We start from the raw sequence: 17,255 nt of genomic DNA, 5'->3' as shown, positions 1-17,255 counted from the left end.
TTAGAAATTTTGCTTTCGTCCATTGTTAGCTTATAACAATAGATAATTTTCAAGTCGGACATTCCCCGCAATGTGTTTCTTAAAATCAAAGTTATGGATATTATTTACTGTGAATAAATAAATATGTGAGGCCATATCTGATTACAGTTCTCAGAAGTTTGATTTAGGTAGCTTTAAATAAATATTAAGCACACAATGCGAGTAGATAAGTTTAAGCCATCGCAGGAAATTAATTCATTAATCATGGAAATAGTAAAAATTTATGGAAGCAAAGCGCTTGGTAAAAGCTGTCATTGCACACCGGAAATCCGAAGAGTATTCATCACTCCTCCAGCATCCGACCTCATTAAAGCCGCTAATCACACCATCACCTCTTTAACGCTTCAGGTATACCAGGCACTGGCGAAATTCTAAATCAGTTTTAATCTTGTAATACTATTACTTTGCAAATTGTAATTCATATACTCGATGGAAACAACGCTGCAGCAACCAGTCTGTGGGATATCGACTACTCTTTAAGTTTTGCTAGTCACAATGGACAACGCCCATGGTTTCTTAGATTTGTTGATATGATAGGGCTGTTGCATCTCGTTGGCGGTTTTCAACAGATAGATTTAAAGACAAAGTTTTTTTTAATGACATGCATTGCGAACCATAAAATCATTAGAAACAACCGCTTCAAAGTTAAAGGTTACACTTACGTCGTACAAATTGTCGCTTTGCCGTCCCTATTTCTTTTTTCCTCATTAAAAAACCTAGAAATTTCCATGTCACTTGACTACTAACATCTAAATATGTATCACACTGACATATATTTTAGTAGACATTAAGTAGACGATTTTTTTTTTGTTTTTAAAATTGTGCTGATCATTCCAGCCAGCGACATGAACGCCATACAACATCCCGGAGATGAAAATCAATGCTTTTTTTGAATATATTCGTCTGATTCTACTTTGGAACTTTCATGCCTCTCAAGTCCACAATACAAAGAACAGTCAAACAGACGGACGTCGTTTGTTTAGCCCTTTCAAGAGCATGTCCTTTCCGTTGCGATTGACGGAGTACTAACCGATTAAGACTAGCACCCAAAATCACGTTAAGAAAGTATTAGAGCACAATCAGAATTCTCAAACAGACGCTTCAATCGCTTGACTCGCACATTCATAGTCAATGATAGACTACGTTTAATAGAGGTAGCCATAGTACCTATCGACCTAATAAACCTAAAATATCGATATCGATATAATAAACCTAAAATAGAGGAAAGGGATCATTTTGACCTGCTTGGGTTTTCGCAGGCGACAAAAGAAGTAAAAGATAACAAAAACGAGCGCATTCTTTTTAGAGATGGTTTAGAAGTAGCGTGGAATAATATAGTAAAACACTTCTTACAGCTCTTCAAACTCGTAGCGTAAGGGCAGCTGGAACATATTAAGTTTTGTATGGCTTCTTTAGACTGGAGAGCATCCTAACTTTTTCCCTCTCTGTATGGGCTTGAGTACCACAGCTTTCTCTTATATAGTATAGTAGTAGTAATTACAAGTAATATTACTTAACGGAAGAGTATAAAATTTAGTTTGTACGTTTGTAGGTCCTCTGATCATGTCGGTTTTTGCCGCTCAAAAGGGACAATGCTTAGGAAATTGTCTGTACTAATGGAGTAGAAGTTAATTGAGGAAATGCACAAAGTTTTTAGAAGCATCAATTTGACTTTATACTCCAGACCACTTCAATAAATATTGATCGATCTTTTCCAGGCGAAAGGCGATAAATAAATAAGTGTCTCTACCTTTACTACCCAGAAGATATTAAGAAATCGAGCCGTTTACTATTAAGGTCTTGTTGTCCTACATCTTTAAGATAGGCGTACTTATGTACCCTTAGGAACCAAATTTTAAGTAGAGGCACTGTATATCTGTGTATATTGCCAGACTAAGATAGGACATTTCTAAATCTATGAGACCTAAAGTCTGTATCCTACTGATATTATAAATGCTACGTTTGCGAGGATGTAGGAATTTTTGTTAGTCTTTCAGACAAAAACATGTTAACGGACTTTGCAGTAATGCAGTTTAGACATCAGAATAAGATATAGGATTTAATATTAACCGGATTTTACAGGAACATGGAATGACAAACGTATTCATGTGTGCTGTATGTAGTTTGTTTTGTGTTCGTTATTAATTAATACATCCAAATTCATTAATTATATAAACATTATTTCTGAACAAGTGTGAGAATAAATACAGAAGCATAGACAATCTTTCTCTTGGGATTGTACTAAAGCGGTGCTGCCATCTAGTCAAACTTAACCAAACATAACAATGTAACACACACTATAGGTAATATATCTATTATTCTAGTAAAAGGTAACTAATATTTCTTTTTGAATCAACTTAGAAAGTCACGCAGTGGCGTGCAAAACCAGTGACTAAAAGACCAAGGAATTTAAACCTCGTAAATCATGCTCTCTGTTCTATCACATATCGTAAATATAAAAAAATTGTAAAATAAAACACACAGTCAAAGTACAACACATAATTTATTAGATAAAAGCAACAGATCACAACAGACTAAATCATACTCACAGCTGTCGGGACGAATTATACGTTAACATAAAATATAGCCAAAAAAATCACAAAAGATCCGACAGCGAAGCGTCTTAATACCTATAGATGTTCTAATAAGAAAAATAATCAATAATGTATTATTCCAATACAGACAATAATCTGTTTAACATCACAGTACATCAAACAACAATGGCACGTGTCTTTTAGACTTGTTTTCGAAGGCTCAAGTATCACCCGTAAAATAAATAAATCTTCAGTTAGCACCGCGTCTATAATACTGTATTTAATATCACTAGCCCTACGCTTCGTCATTTCTCGCTCGCCTGGAACAAGTTTCGTATTGTCAGTCGTTATAATCACTTAGGGCCGAATGTTCAGTTTTGACCACACAAAAAAACATCAATTTACTCGGAAAATAATGAAAACTTATAAATTTTTTGAATATTTCCACACTCTATAACTTGAATAAAATTGGTTCTTACAAATTTTAAAATCCAAAAAATTCTGCTCTGAAAGGGATAATACTAAATAAGCTATTCGACTGTAGGCTCAGTTAAAATTATAGAAAATAAATATATGTGACAAAATAGTTGGAGGGAAATCTAAACTCACTGAACCAAAAATAATGATGTTTTCTTTAATATTATGAAATATATTCGTTTGAACAGATATGAGTCACGTGTTACCGTAATACTTACAACTGTCAGTTTGTCGGTGTCTTTGTCGGAGGGGGGAGCGGGCTCCCGGGGCGGTTGGACCAGGACAGTCGGAGGTCGAGGGACCGGAAGCGACGTCGCCGCAGCGGTGTGGCTGGTGGGGGTCAATGTACCGGAATTCACGTCCTCTATGGCCTTCCGAAGCTATAAGCAGATTATAACTTAGAATATAGTGTGACACAAAAAATCAGGCTTACCTATATACATATATATAAATTAATTCTGTGTATCTTTTTTCAATTAATTTACTCCATTTTAGTACAAAATACCTTCTTGGGTCATAATCATATATTTAAACGGAAAAAACATACATATAGCCGGTTTTCATTCATAAGTTATCACACGACAGTATATGATTGAAGAACTGTAAACTGTGTGCGTTTAGTGTCCGACTGCGAACTCGTAGTAAGAGTACTGCTACACGTATTGCTAATATTATTGTTATAGTTTTGTATGCAACATGTTTTTCTTAGTTCTTAAATAATTGAACAACCAAATACTTAATATGAATTGTTTATTGTATATATATATATATATATATATAATATGTCATAAACACTGTTAGGGACATTTAAGATACATTTTTTGTTGTATATATTAATATGTTTGAGTTACCTCTTTAAGCGCTACAACACCGATAAGTCTTCCTATAGCGGTGACGTAAGCGCGACTCACGCCGAGAGTAGAGAAGAGAGAGTGGACCTTGGAGAGAGAAAGAGAATATATTAGTTTTTCACTATTTAATTGAGCTAGTAAGGGTGAGAGGCGATTTCGAATAGGAGGGATATTAATATTTAACCTTATGTGAAGAGTGTTAAGTATGAGAGGAGAAGGAGTGAGAGTCCCCGGAAGAAACGTCCTGATACGGAGAGGAGACGAGAAGATAATAAAGCTATGACTGTGGAGATGAAAAGGTAGAGACCGGTGGAGAGACCAGAGAAGAGACCGGTGGAGAGACGAGTGACAGAGATTTATGGAAGTTAGACATAATCTAACTTAAGTGACTTTTAACCAGCAGGAGAAAGATGTTGATTTCTTCGAAGATAACATATTTTTGATATTAATACATAAAATTGATTATGTAAACCATTTAGTTACTTTGTGTTTATTTGGTAGTATTTTGAAACGAAATTATTTTCCTGATTTTGATCAAAATAATATTTTCAAAATAATAATATAAAATTCAACTGTTGGTAGAAAAATGGAGATGTTGGAAAAAATATGAGATTATCAAATGTTGAATGATTTGAGAATGTATCATGCGTTACCTTAAGAAGCGAGGTCCTCTCAACCAGTTGGAAGGGCGCTGGGTCGATGTGACACACGTACAGCGAGTCGTCTTCATCGTCATGATCGGACTCCTCCGCCGTCTGGAACAAACGACCATAACACACATAGTAATAAGGTCCATTATCGCTTCACATAATTTTATTTATGATTTAATGCTGATCTATGTATAGAAGGATTTTTTTTGTGGTTGTCAATTTCATATTAAGACAAATTTTCTCAAAAAACGCAGGTTGTATGGTATAGTTATAAGACCGCCTTTGCTTCCTATATGAGTAAATATATTATATATAATAATATCAATAGATTATTGCTGTCACGTGACTTTGGCAGGTTTTTTTGTCCGGTAACAGTTAAGAATATATTACAAAGCATGTAGAAATTAATATTTAAAAAACAAATATGATAAATATATAAAACTATGTTTTTCGGATCACTTGCACGTTGTCTGTCCGTGGTTTAATAAAAGCTGGATAGAAATAATTTCATCACAGTATATCATGGCACCACCTACCATATCTCTATGCCGAACGATGGTCAGCATTCTATCGAAGTCTATCTCCCGGGACATCTCCATCATCTCCCAGGCTCGTTGATCCTCGGGGGACATGTCACATACACGCTCGCGGGGCTGAAGATACACTGGTTATTAGTTAACATACAAAAATACATCATATATAGCTATGACAATGTGACACTTCTTAGGAATCAATGATCAAAGAAAATTTTTTTTGTGATTAGTAGTCATTATAAATATTTTTTTATGGTAAAACTAGACAACTTCTCCCTTTTGCGTCAGCTATCCGCTCGTGAACATTTCATCAAAATCAGTCCTTCCGTCTCAGAGATTCGTCGGAACAAACCGGCAGACATAAAATCGTCAAATAAGTTTTTGGTATATCTGCCACTAATCAATATGAATAATAACAAGCCGTTATTTTGATATTGAAAATAAAATGTAATTCCATTTATTTGTATAGATTCCAATTTTTCAGGTATCACGTATCATAAAGAAGAAATGGTGGTAGAGCCTAGCTGTGGTCAAGCTACTACTGCTTGGATATGGGCTCGCTCGAGCGGGAAGTACCACCCTCACACAGAAGATCGGCGTAAAGTAGTTTCGTTCGATGAGTGAGAGAGACGGTTGCCCTTTCCCTTTTCCCAGCCCTTCCTCACCCTCTTCCCCAAAAAGGGGAAGCAACGCATCCGCAAAATACTTTTGCGGATGTCCACTGGCGATGGTAACTACCTCCTTCAGGTAGGCCGTCTGCTCGTTTGACCCCTTTGTGTTAAAAAAAAAGAAATCGTATCAAAGGTACAAAAGGTACAAATGTCGACCATACCAATTGTACTTTCTTGTTGATGGACGGACTCCTGGGCAGGCCGTGTTCTCCGAGTCCACCCTCCACGTCCGGCAGCAAAGTTGACCGCTTGAAAATAGCCTCGAACGCCGCGCGGATCCTGGAAATTATGGTTGTATGTACTAAAAATATAGACCATAATATAAGGAATAAAATCTAAATAGAACAAATATGTTAAGAAATCTAAGAATAACTACAAAATGAAAATCTACCGTTGGTCTCACAAACTTTTGTCCGCATAAATAAAGTGCAAGTCAGGGAGAAGATTTCAAGAAGTTTCATATTAATTGCATTGGCGAATAACCGGAATAGACTTTTAATGTATAAACTAATATACGGTTTCTAGAAAATGTACGTTCATTGTGCAGACAAATATTAAACATTAATGGTCCCGGATATCCGACAAACATTTTGCACGGAAGAATCGGATTGACGAAAGTGTCGGATTATAGAATATAACATGAGACTCCTATGGTGAGGAATGTTTAGAAAAAAGTTACATTTAATCCGACACATACAGATATAATAATTAGAATCTGTATGTTGTGTATATATGTGTTAAATCATTGTCAAAAAACTATTCAATATATGATAAATGATAGTCTATGTCCACTATATGACGACTATAATTATTGTTTAAATCGGTACTTCCTTTGTAAACTCAAAGACTTCCTTTATTAAAGTCGGTTAAACAGCTTCCTGTACTTCGATTGAGGTAAGCTATCGGTAAAAGAGTTTTGTATATATAAAGACGGTGTGTGGTACCTGGTCTCCGCGCCGGTTACAGTGGTGTACACATTAGGCTGCGGGGTCGAGGGGGTCGAAGGTGAACTTAGACCACGAGTTAGAGTGAACGAATTGGTCTTCTTCAAGATAGACTTAGGGCGGAACAGCTGGCCGGGTGCTGGAAGTTAATGTAGGTCGTGATAAAATTCACTCGCTATTAATTGCATATTAAGCTATAAGTATAAGTATAAATAAATTAAAAAAAATAATCAAAATTATGTTGGTCAAATAAAGCTTAGACAATGACTTACGTCCCAGGATCAAAAAATATCGAAGTAGAATAAAATCACAATATCCATAGGTATTGGCAAGAACCACAGAAATGATATCGTAGTTTTGACCTTTGACCTATTAAGATGATTAGTAGTTAAGCAAGGTCCTTACGTGGTACGAGCCCTGCCTTGCTGGTATCAGTAAGCGAGGCTGCGGTGACTTCAAAGCGGGAGGGCCTTCTTCTAGCTTCAGCCTCTCGTCTCCATAAAGCTGCAACCTGGAGCCGTCTGGCTCGTCCAGCACGCTGCTCAATCAGGCGCACCAGCTCCCAGCGATGGATGGACCCGAGGAGCACGGGAGAGGATGGGGAGGATACCAGTGGGAAACTCTTGATAGACTGCAAGAAGATAGTAATTGGTTAGCTTCTGATTATCGTGATATTATACTCTTCGCAAACAAAGTGATGATTGGACCGTTGCAGAAGACATGTATCAATGAAGAGGTTTGTTATGAATACCTTATTTTCTTTAAGCAAATCCTTCAACTGCTGGAAGGTCATCCTGTTCCAGATGTACTTGACGTCTCTCACCATGAAGTCTTCCACGCATATATCGTACATACCTGACAGATAGAGATCATGCTTACATCATATAGGAATATACTACTTTATTACAATTAGTATAAGGGCTACAATTTTTTGTACATGTTTTTATGTAGACAACATTATATTCAAGAATATTTTTTTCTTTTGAAGTATGAAATACAAAATAGTGATTTTCATCTAACAATTTCCTGACAGACCGTTGTTTGTGAGATTTTTCCTATCTTCAGGACCAATGACCCTTACTACGAATTGAATGTAATAATTTCTGTGTCATAACATTTATCGATCGTTTGCATCACGAGTGTAGTAAGTGTCAGTCAAGCAACTCCAAATTTGCTCGCCATACATATTACTTATGTATTGTTGTCATTAAATATGTCCCGTGATTTACATCTGTGTGTCCACATAAAATATATCCTAAAAGTCCTAGTTGTATTTATTTCTTTCCCAAACTCATTATTCTTCTTTAAGAGCATTTAAGAGCATACTAAGAGCAAACAACCATGAATTCTATAAAGCGAAGCGTTTGGTTGTCGCTTTAATACATTAATATATACAAGTTTAGCTAATGATGTTTAAATTTTTAAGCAATTTTTTATTTCATATAATGAAGTATTATTTGCATCAGATTGTATTAAATCAATACCCATTATTTTAGTTATTTTTCTTGAGATGTTTTTTTTTTCTGGAATTAAAAAAATATGTACTGCTAAACGTTTATCAGCCTATAGGATGGTCTGAAATAAAGAAACTATTGATTTTATTAAAAAGCGAATGTTATCTTAAAAATTATTCTATGTTATTGAATAAAAATTTCCAAGTTAATTAATTATGATTATTTTCTTATCGATAGCAATAAATCAGGATTATGGTTTTTAATTATTTTTTTTGTATTTACGTGTTATTGAATATTTAGTTGGAGGACGAGGTGGCCGAGTGGTTAAGGCGTTGGACTGCTAATCCAATGTGCTCTGCACGCGTGGGTTCGAATCCCATCCTCGTCGGATGTTTTTATAATTCAAATTATCAGAATAGTGACGTAATATAAAGGAAAACTAAAATGATATATATATATATATATCAATATAGGTTTAGGAATTGTAATTTTTAGTTAAGGTCTAAAGATACTTAGTATTGGACAGAAAATTATGTAGAAATCTTTTTGAATATTTTTTTTTGAAAAAAGTTGTTATCATTGACGAATGACGGTGAATATTAAAACAAAAATTAAGTATATACTGTGAATACTGATGATTAATGGCAACTTTTATCATAGAAATAAATTGAGGTAAACATAAAGATTTATGAGTTTTCCACCGGATGTTGGTGGTATATTATTTTTATAAATATTTATATAATTAAATAGCAATGTTCAATAAATACTTTAATCTAGCCAACGCAATTAAAAATGAAGATATTTAATCAATAATTAATTATTATTTAGGTGATAGGACAAGAATTTTACTGGTCTTCACACAGACGCCGTGTTTACAAAAATTATCTTGTTTCGTTGGCATTACAAGTTATATATATATATATTATTATTATTTAAAATGTTGTATATTTTATTAGTATGTAATGACAAAAACATCCGACGAGGATGGGATTCGAACCCACGCGTGCAGAGCACATTGGATTAGCAGTCCAACGCCTTAACCACTCGGCCACCTCGTCTTGTGATGAACGAATACAATATTTGTTCGGTTGGTTAAACAATAATGTAGAAATTATTCTATTCAAATATTTTGCCACTGACATAGGTTGTATCAAAATTTATGATTTCTCCATCGATTAAAGAGGCTTCGTTTGAGGACCAGTATTGGTAACTTTATATTCATGTCAAAATGGTTTCAAATTTAAAATAGTGCCATTTGTAATAGACAGATAAAATCATTATTTTGTCATATAATTATAAAAAGTATTTTATAATGAATCCTTACTTAAAAATATGTTTTGAATTATCAAAACATGAATTAATTACTGTTTGCGATAATAAGGGACAAACAATTGTACATTATATTATTTAATAGGTTCGTTAAAACTTGTTTTTAAAAGTATTTCAATGATAGCAGTCGAAAACAGATATGTGTTAGAAGTACGTCAAACTTAAATTGGATCCACGTATATCGTAATATTTTGGTGACAAGAGCAGTTACATGGTCCCCAAAATTTCTGATACGAAGCTAAAATTTTCATATAGGCCTACACTAAAGGTCAGATAATAGTTGAACTTACGACTCGCTGACGAGAGCAGATCGGGCAGGTAAGGCAGCTTCTTGATGAGGATGATGCTGTCGAAGCACGAGGGCTGCAGCAGAGCCGCTGTCGCGTTAGCGGACAGCACCGCCGCCATGATAGGCAGCAGGTGAGTCACCTGGAGGGGAGGGGGGTATTGTGACGTCATCAAGTTTAAATAAATACATACATCATACTTTTTTTTGGTTAATATGAAGTACTTCGTCCCTTTTTATGATATAATTGTATTGTATGTGGTACCGAGATGTTTAAAGGGATTATTTGAGTTAATGTATGTTCCAGGTGAAATTTTGTGTAGTTGACTACAGTTTACATCCATATAAATCTATAGGCACTCACCTGTCCTGTCATCTCAATACATATAACGATCGTAGAAACGGTGTGAGTGACGGCCCCGGTGAACGCAGCGGCCCCTACTGTCGCGTAACCACCTACAAACACACAAATAATTGGATAGATATATAAAATTAAGTAATTATACCTCGTTAAACCAATGTTATATATATATATAACATTGGTTTTACGAGGTTGCATTAAAAGTTTAATATTCCTTTTCCCATAAAAAGAGACAGAGCGAGAGGGAATGCGTGGCGCTCGAACGCATGCGGGTGATCAATTGTGGCTTGTACGTAATGTTAAAAAAGTTAGTCTTAAAGTAACACTAAAAATTTCTTAATAATCAATTTCAACCCTTCCTGTTCTCATTGCGACATTACGAAGTTTCACTTCTTCCACGCGGTGGGACTCCGCGCACAATAAATTTTTTATTCAATTATGTCAAGACCAATGTCATTATAGAAGAGAAAAGCCATTATATTTGGCATTAGTGACATTACCCACACTCTCGCATTATGTTTGTGTGTCAGAATCATGGTAGTGTGTGTGAAGTTATAACAGAACTGGTAGTGTACTACCAAAGTAGTATTGTGTGTTCCTACCAGGCAGTATCTTCTGTATGTGTCCACCGTAAGCGACGCCAAGGGGGCAGAAGTAGTGCATCACTTCTCCAGTAAACCGGCCTAGGGCGGCGCCCATCTTGAACGCTGGCACGAATATACCAGCAGGAACCGGAAGTGTGCAGGAAACCATACTGAGGAAGAACTGGAACAAGAATAGGATTAGGAAAATATGATCTATGTAGAATAAACTCCTAATATTTGAAAAGTAATTATACAGGATGCGTTTCACAGCCCCCGGAGGTTCCAGGAAAACTATGAACTTACTATGTGTATATTATAATAAGAATTACATATTAAAACTTATATCCTATAACTAAGACTACATGATTGTCCCGATGTTAGGATAGCAATGACATTCCCTTGCTTGTGTTGTTGGTTCCGCGGAGTCAGCTACGTCACTCGTAATACGGTATTTTATCCATACAAAGATGTTGGCCCGTGGATGATCGTTTAATTTCTAATATTTTGCTCGTAATACCAAAGTACTAAATACTATTGTATAGATTCATTGAAGTTATATTTATATATTTATTTGCGATATGCTAAGACGAGGTGGCCGAGTGGTTAAGGCGTTGGACTGCTAATCCAATGTGCTCTGCACGCGTGGGTTCGAATCCCATCCTCGTCGGATATTTTTCTAACTCTTCATTATATTTTGCCCTCAAAACTTGCATTGGTATATTTTTCATATGTTGCAAAAAGAGGGAGATAATATACCACTTTTTATTGTATATTTTATAACGTAACTATAAGATTAAATATCCCAACTTGATCAATACTACAAATTCCTTTCAAATATTTTATTCAATAGAAGTAATTTTTTGTCAATTTTTGCCTGTTTTTGGTAGCATAATTTTTGCCTATCTAAACCCAAAAAGTTACTGGTTCCATCGCAATATCCAAAAGTAAAAACCTTTTTTTTTTCTATGTCCATGTTTTTGGAAGATACAAAGATTTGACAATGAGACATTTTTTTTCTTATTTTGGATCGTTTAGTATTTTGACATATTTTTTTTGGTATCTTATACCTTATATTATATATATATTGTTTTTGGTGTCATACTAACAATGCTGAAGAAGTAAATAACGAGTACAGCGAAGTGTCCAACGTCCTCGGTCCGCCAGTGGTCGACCAGCGCCGCCTGCTCCGCTGTCAACGCATCGGACCACGTGAAGTTCGAAAACAGAGACAAAACCTGGAAAATACATATATATAAGACAATATATACAAATGATACTCTATTACTATGGACTTTTGTCAACACTTGCTGCGACAGAATGCATTTCATATAGATTTAAATAAATTTATATGTAAACATAAAATTGTGATGCCAAGGTTTTAATTAACAGCGAGAAAATTTAATATGATATCATATCCTATCATGAAATGTCATAAAAAGTTATGTGTATACCTGTTCCTGGTTTCCAAGGTCAGCCGCCATATACTTCCCAATCCCGGGAGGAAACAGAACGGACATCACAACCAAGGTCATCACTCCAGGGTAGATGAAGCGGCTGGAACATTGACACGAACCAATTATTTTACAGCTGACATTCAGCTACTAGAGAGCTGTAACCTCTGGACCTGGATAGTACCAGCTGCTTAAAGATATTCCTTGAAAATTGCCAGAGGACTTACGACCCAATTTCACCAAACACTCTTAAATGAATAACGTCTTGTCAAGGCGTTTGATGGACTGTTATATGTATCGAGCGTCCCCCCACGGACTAATGTCTGTTTAGATGTCTTAAAAAGACATTAATATTGCTTCCTGCTCTAGAGGTCTGTCAAATGGCTGATGGACTGTTAATCTATGATGTTGTCAAAACTCAAATGTCCAGTCCCACCCCTTATTTTTTGTAGTAACAGTCTTTTTTTTGTCTTTTTTAACACACAGTAGCTATTTTATTATTATTGACAACACAGTTAGGACCATAGTTAATCATATAATGTCCTCCTAGAATACAAATATAATAGACAATTTTGTGTGAGAGAATATGGTTAATGATTTTAGGACATTTCAGTACCAGCTCGAAGAAGACTCAGATAGCTAAGGAATCATATATCATTAAAAATTTGCCCGATTATTGGATTTTATATTACTGTTACATGACCAAAACATTAAAAAATCAGTCGTTTTTTTTTTTATAATATTGTATATTTTAACATAAAGAAAGATTTAATCTTCCATATATTCAAAGTGTGAAATAATACATTATTTATACATACTTTTTCTGTAGGAAGTTACTGAGGACCTTGGTGTTTCTCATGAAGAGCACGTACTGGCGGTGGAGGAACACCCACAGGGCTGCCATCAGCCCGCAGACGATACTACGATTAAGTTGTATACAAACTGGTAAATCATATTTATAGAGATTTACATACACACATACACACACACACACACACACACACACACACAGACAAACACGCACGTACACACACATATTTATTCTCCTCAGCTTTTATAATGCAATTCCCTAAGTACACATTTAATTACAGTATTAAAAATCTTTTCTCAGTTGCTACGACCGAATAATAAAATTTTAGTTATGATATTCTACTTTGTACTACATATTTGAAAGTCATTTTAGTGATTTCAATATCACTAATTTCTTAAGATCATTTTATTAGAGTGTTAGAAGTGAAATACTGTTTACCCGAGTAGTACGAAGACGGCGAACTCTTGAGGGTCAAAAGGGAAGTCCTGAGGGAGGCTGGTGGGGAAGAGAGGCTTCACTGTGGGCAAAGCTCCGGACCATACTGATAGTAGGCGGAACATCTGGGAAAAAAATATCACCAAATATATACAAACATACATACATACATACAATTAATAAAGAGACAAAACCTCTTAGCATTCCATGCGTTCACCGTGAGAGGAGCTTCAACAGTGCCTAGAACTTGCGACCAAGGTGTAGGTTTAACGGGCCCTTATCTAACGCGCGTTAAACGCTCACCCCCAATGTCCAAGCTCCTCTCTCTACCTAACCAAATTTGAAAGATCCTACTAGGACTGCCTTCGAAGTACTTTCTAAGAATGAACTGATATTAGTTCTGGACAGGCCCAAGTCTTTTAGTAGGCTGTAGAGAGATTTGGCCGTCATAACTCTCGCTCCCACTTGTGCCGCGTACAAATCCACGACGAATCTATTCCTAGTGAGTTCGTTAGTGACCTCGTCATACTTATTCACCTAGATGGCATGGTCTTTGGGGATGTAGGTTTCCTAAGGAACCGTAAGCTCTATTATATTACAACGACGCGCTTTAAAATTCGCTTAATTTGTCTCTTATATTTGAAAGAGATTTATTAAGTTGGAGTTTCTTTAATACGATGAAAATTCATCATAAGTTTTGGACCAGTAGTCATTTGTATCTCATATGCTGGATCGCCAGTGATTGGTCGAAAATCAACAAGTAGCTAATTAAAACCGAGTGTATTTCTATTATCTGAGTGCTGGAAGTTCTAAAACCTATAGTTATTTTATTATAATCCTTTCCTTCTCTATCTATTTCGTCGCTGAAATGATAGCACTTGGAACTTTACTTACAGGTGTTCTGGGGGAAATAGATTATTATCATTAAGTGTAGGGCATGGTTTTTCACAATGACGTTTTTCGCAATAATGTATTTTTAGTGCAATATGAATTCATTATACAGTTGTTAAAATTGTTCCCACGTACAATAGCACTGCAGCAGGCAGCGAAGAATCCTCGCCAGTAGTTCCTCACCGCGAAGTAAGTCGTCGTTACTTCGATGGAAAACAACACACCTGGAAAAATATTTAGTAAAAAAAATTGCTAATTCCAGGTGTTGAATCTAAAGGCTGAAGATGTCCATATAACCTATATCGCCCGTTTTAAAACTTATTTCATAATTTGTGTTGCAATTGAGACGAAACTAGGAACTTGATGATTTATTGTCTGAACTGTTATTCTCTAAAATATTGAGATGGAATTTAGAATAAAGAAGTAGGTATATTTTACCTTTGTAGCTATTTTTGTTACATTGGTAATTTATATTGAACCCTCCTATACTTAAACAAAATTCTAAACTGCGTAAAAAGCTTATACTAAAAAGAAATATTAAAGAAGAAGTAATAACTAAACGTCGAGAACATTTTAAAGACAATTCTCGGATTCAAAATTCTTGGGATATATAGATTTTGCTATAAATTTATAAATTGTTGAGAGTATGACTGTGGGAATAAAAAATAAAGTATAAAACAGAGTTTTTGCTACCAAATAATCCTATTGTCAGTATTATTTATAGATACAATACTGTCTAAGAGGCGTAACTTTATTTTAATCATTGTAATTGAAATAAGATTAGTTTGCCTGTGTACGACTCTGTGTATGTGTGTGTGATCTAGTACTGCGAACCGACCTCCTACTGGGGCAGCAAAGCAGGAAGCAACTCCTACAGCACAAGCAGCAGCCAACATCTCGCTTGTCCGAGATTCGTTACTATATATCCCTTGGAAGGTGGTCACCAGTTTAGATAGCAACGTAGCCACCATAGACGCTATATGTACCGACGGACCCTGGAATGATGGCCATAATAAGGGATAAGATGAACCAGAATAAAATAAGAATTTCATTGAGTAAGGGAATCCAGTTTTTTTTGCTAAGTTATAGACCTTTTCATTAACAGGTTTATTGAAATGGAATATGGTTTATTTGTTTCTTGGGTGTTCGCTTTATGTTTTTTTGTTAAAGGAACGTGAACCAGGGAAATTGTAACACACTTACCTAAGATTAATCGCAATTTTTCATGTTTTTAATACATATATTTTATCTTTTAAGACAATAGAATTGGGAACCTTCTAAAATAAATCATTGTTAGTTGTGCAAACGTGATAATAAAATAATGTTTTAACTAGTGTTAAGCTTACCTCTTTACCCAGTGGTAAACCAGATCCTAGGGTGGCTGTCAGACCGATAACTTTAGAGACCATAGCTCTGAACGTCAAGTATTCCTTTAGGTGGACTCCTCTAAGAATCGTCTTCATCTCTGGTATGCCAGAACCTGAATTTGGAATAACCACAAGTCGCAACTCAAATACCAGTTGGAATTTTTGATCATATAATTAAAAAATAGGTTTACATCATTTTATTGGGAAGATTCCAAAAAAGTACTATAATTAGGTATCCAAAATCGTACTTTGTCTAGTTTTACTTACCAATACTCTGAGCGGCGACGATATGGACGAAGCCGGCAGCGAAGAGGATTAGACAAACAGGCAGAGAGACCCACGCCACATACTGACTGAAGGTAGACGTGGCCAGGTCTTTATACATCCACATACGAGCTGGAAGCAATAGCTCCTAGACTAAATACACAGTGAAAGATTGACTAAGACTATGTGAACATTTTTTGGAAAAATATAAAGTTTAACCTTGTATAAACATTTTTAGAGTGTTTTGTCAAGATTACCTGTTCATCCTAAGTCCTGCATGGAACAAAAATAAAAGCTCTTTATATCATATACCTATACGTAAATAGAGAGAGAGGTTGAGGTGGTAGGCAAAGATTTTATTGCGTTTTTCGATAAGTGTATATTTAAAACATACTTATATATTTATATTTTTGTTGGTACTAGACGATGGCAGAAAATATCCACTAAATGGCGTTTTTAAAGTTATTAATTGCGACTGTTGTACTCACCATTATTGCATACTGCAATGCCCTTGTCCATGGCAAAGTTTAGTACAGCCATTATGATGCCCAGCAGCGCAAGGAAGACCCAGTCCTCGCCGAGACGTGCGAATGTATTCCGCCAAATGTAGCCTGCGGTGCTTCGTATAGTTTATACATTTACATTGTTTTTAACCGACTACGGAAATGTTCTGTATTCGATCATTATATTAGAAACCAGAGATTAATCGTAAAAAATGCGTCAATGAGTCCGCAGTACAAGTCAAAGCTACGATTAGTCGTACGTCTTTAGTCTTTTATATTTCTTTGATAACTTTTCGCTTTAATTGGATGAAATGTTTTATTTGTATATACTATATAACGATATATTCTATATATATATATCACATATTTTTGTTTATCCACAGCATTTAAGAGGAATTATTTATCCCCAACAATATTTATATGCCCAAAATTTTATTTTCAGCCGGAATCTATTAAAACGGAGCTTACCTAATACTTTAAAAAACCTTCCTCTGGGGCGATGTTTTCCTGAGGCTTCCAATTCTTTTTGCCGTAACTTATCGTCTTTTCGTCTTTTCTTCCGCAGTCTCCTTAGTCTTCTTGCTTCTTCTCTGGCCGCTTCGCTTAAATCGCGTTGGTAGCGACCATACATCTAGGAATGACACATTTTTTTCGCATTAATTTTGGCTTTAATTATTTTAAATTATGATGTCTTATGACTTTTTAAAATAAATATTATCGAAAATATAATTTATTGTGCAAGATAACTATTAGCAAATGTCTCTGAATCAAAAATTAAATTATAACATTCTTGATAAATATCAACGAAAAATTCACCAGA

The 17,255-nt window shown here is 35.3% G+C and overlaps 1 protein-coding gene and 3 non-coding genes across 7 annotated transcripts in view; 2 read left to right on the top strand and 2 right to left on the bottom strand.

Moving 5' to 3' along the window:
- Positions 1 to 2,523: 2,523 nt before the first annotated feature.
- LOC116775872 (chloride channel protein 2) overlaps positions 2,524 to 17,255 on the bottom strand; it is a 38,478-nt gene continuing 23,746 nt past the window's right edge. For 3 of the 4 annotated variants that reach the window (XM_061524302.1, XM_061524300.1, XM_061524301.1), the window contains 22 exons: positions 16,904 to 17,066; positions 16,421 to 16,543; positions 15,936 to 16,064; positions 15,648 to 15,781; positions 15,140 to 15,296; positions 14,437 to 14,525; positions 13,414 to 13,535; positions 12,983 to 13,084; positions 12,165 to 12,267; positions 11,820 to 11,948; positions 10,732 to 10,894; positions 10,133 to 10,224; positions 9,773 to 9,911; positions 7,451 to 7,554; positions 7,105 to 7,330; positions 6,700 to 6,838; positions 5,917 to 6,034; positions 5,088 to 5,204; positions 4,555 to 4,656; positions 3,902 to 3,988; positions 3,269 to 3,430; positions 2,524 to 2,893 (listed from right to left, as the gene is read on the bottom strand). In XM_061524302.1, coding sequence (XP_061380286.1) covers positions 2,879 to 2,893; positions 3,269 to 3,430; positions 3,902 to 3,988; positions 4,555 to 4,656; positions 5,088 to 5,204; positions 5,917 to 6,034; positions 6,700 to 6,838; positions 7,105 to 7,330; positions 7,451 to 7,554; positions 9,773 to 9,911; positions 10,133 to 10,224; positions 10,732 to 10,894; positions 11,820 to 11,948; positions 12,165 to 12,267; positions 12,983 to 13,084; positions 13,414 to 13,535; positions 14,437 to 14,525; positions 15,140 to 15,296; positions 15,648 to 15,781; positions 15,936 to 16,064; positions 16,421 to 16,543; positions 16,904 to 17,066 — 2,715 coding nt within the window. In that variant the 3' untranslated portion in view covers positions 2,524 to 2,878. Of the gene's footprint in view, positions 2,894 to 3,268; positions 3,431 to 3,901; positions 3,989 to 4,554; positions 4,657 to 5,087; positions 5,205 to 5,916; positions 6,035 to 6,699; positions 6,839 to 7,104; positions 7,331 to 7,450; positions 7,555 to 9,772; positions 9,912 to 10,132; positions 10,225 to 10,731; positions 10,895 to 11,819; positions 11,949 to 12,164; positions 12,268 to 12,982; positions 13,085 to 13,413; positions 13,536 to 14,436; positions 14,526 to 15,139; positions 15,297 to 15,647; positions 15,782 to 15,935; positions 16,065 to 16,420; positions 16,552 to 16,903; positions 17,067 to 17,255 lie in introns of those variants that run through there. The other variant, XM_061524303.1, reaches the window with a different exon arrangement.
- Positions 8,460 to 8,541, top strand: Trnas-gcu (transfer RNA serine (anticodon GCU)). Its single transcript has one exon. It is a non-coding gene; the product is annotated as a tRNA-Ser (tRNA).
- On the bottom strand, positions 9,130 to 9,211 carry Trnas-gcu (transfer RNA serine (anticodon GCU)). The gene has a single exon. It is a non-coding gene; the product is annotated as a tRNA-Ser (tRNA).
- Positions 11,299 to 11,380, top strand: Trnas-gcu (transfer RNA serine (anticodon GCU)). Its single transcript has one exon. It is a non-coding gene; the product is annotated as a tRNA-Ser (tRNA).

Source organism: Danaus plexippus, chromosome 24 (genome assembly GCF_018135715.1).
Source record: "Danaus plexippus chromosome 24, MEX_DaPlex, whole genome shotgun sequence".
NCBI lineage: Eukaryota > Metazoa > Arthropoda > Insecta > Lepidoptera > Nymphalidae > Danaus > Danaus plexippus.
Note: the sequence above shows the minus strand (reverse complement) of the source record. Positions and strands in the feature narration are given on the sequence as shown.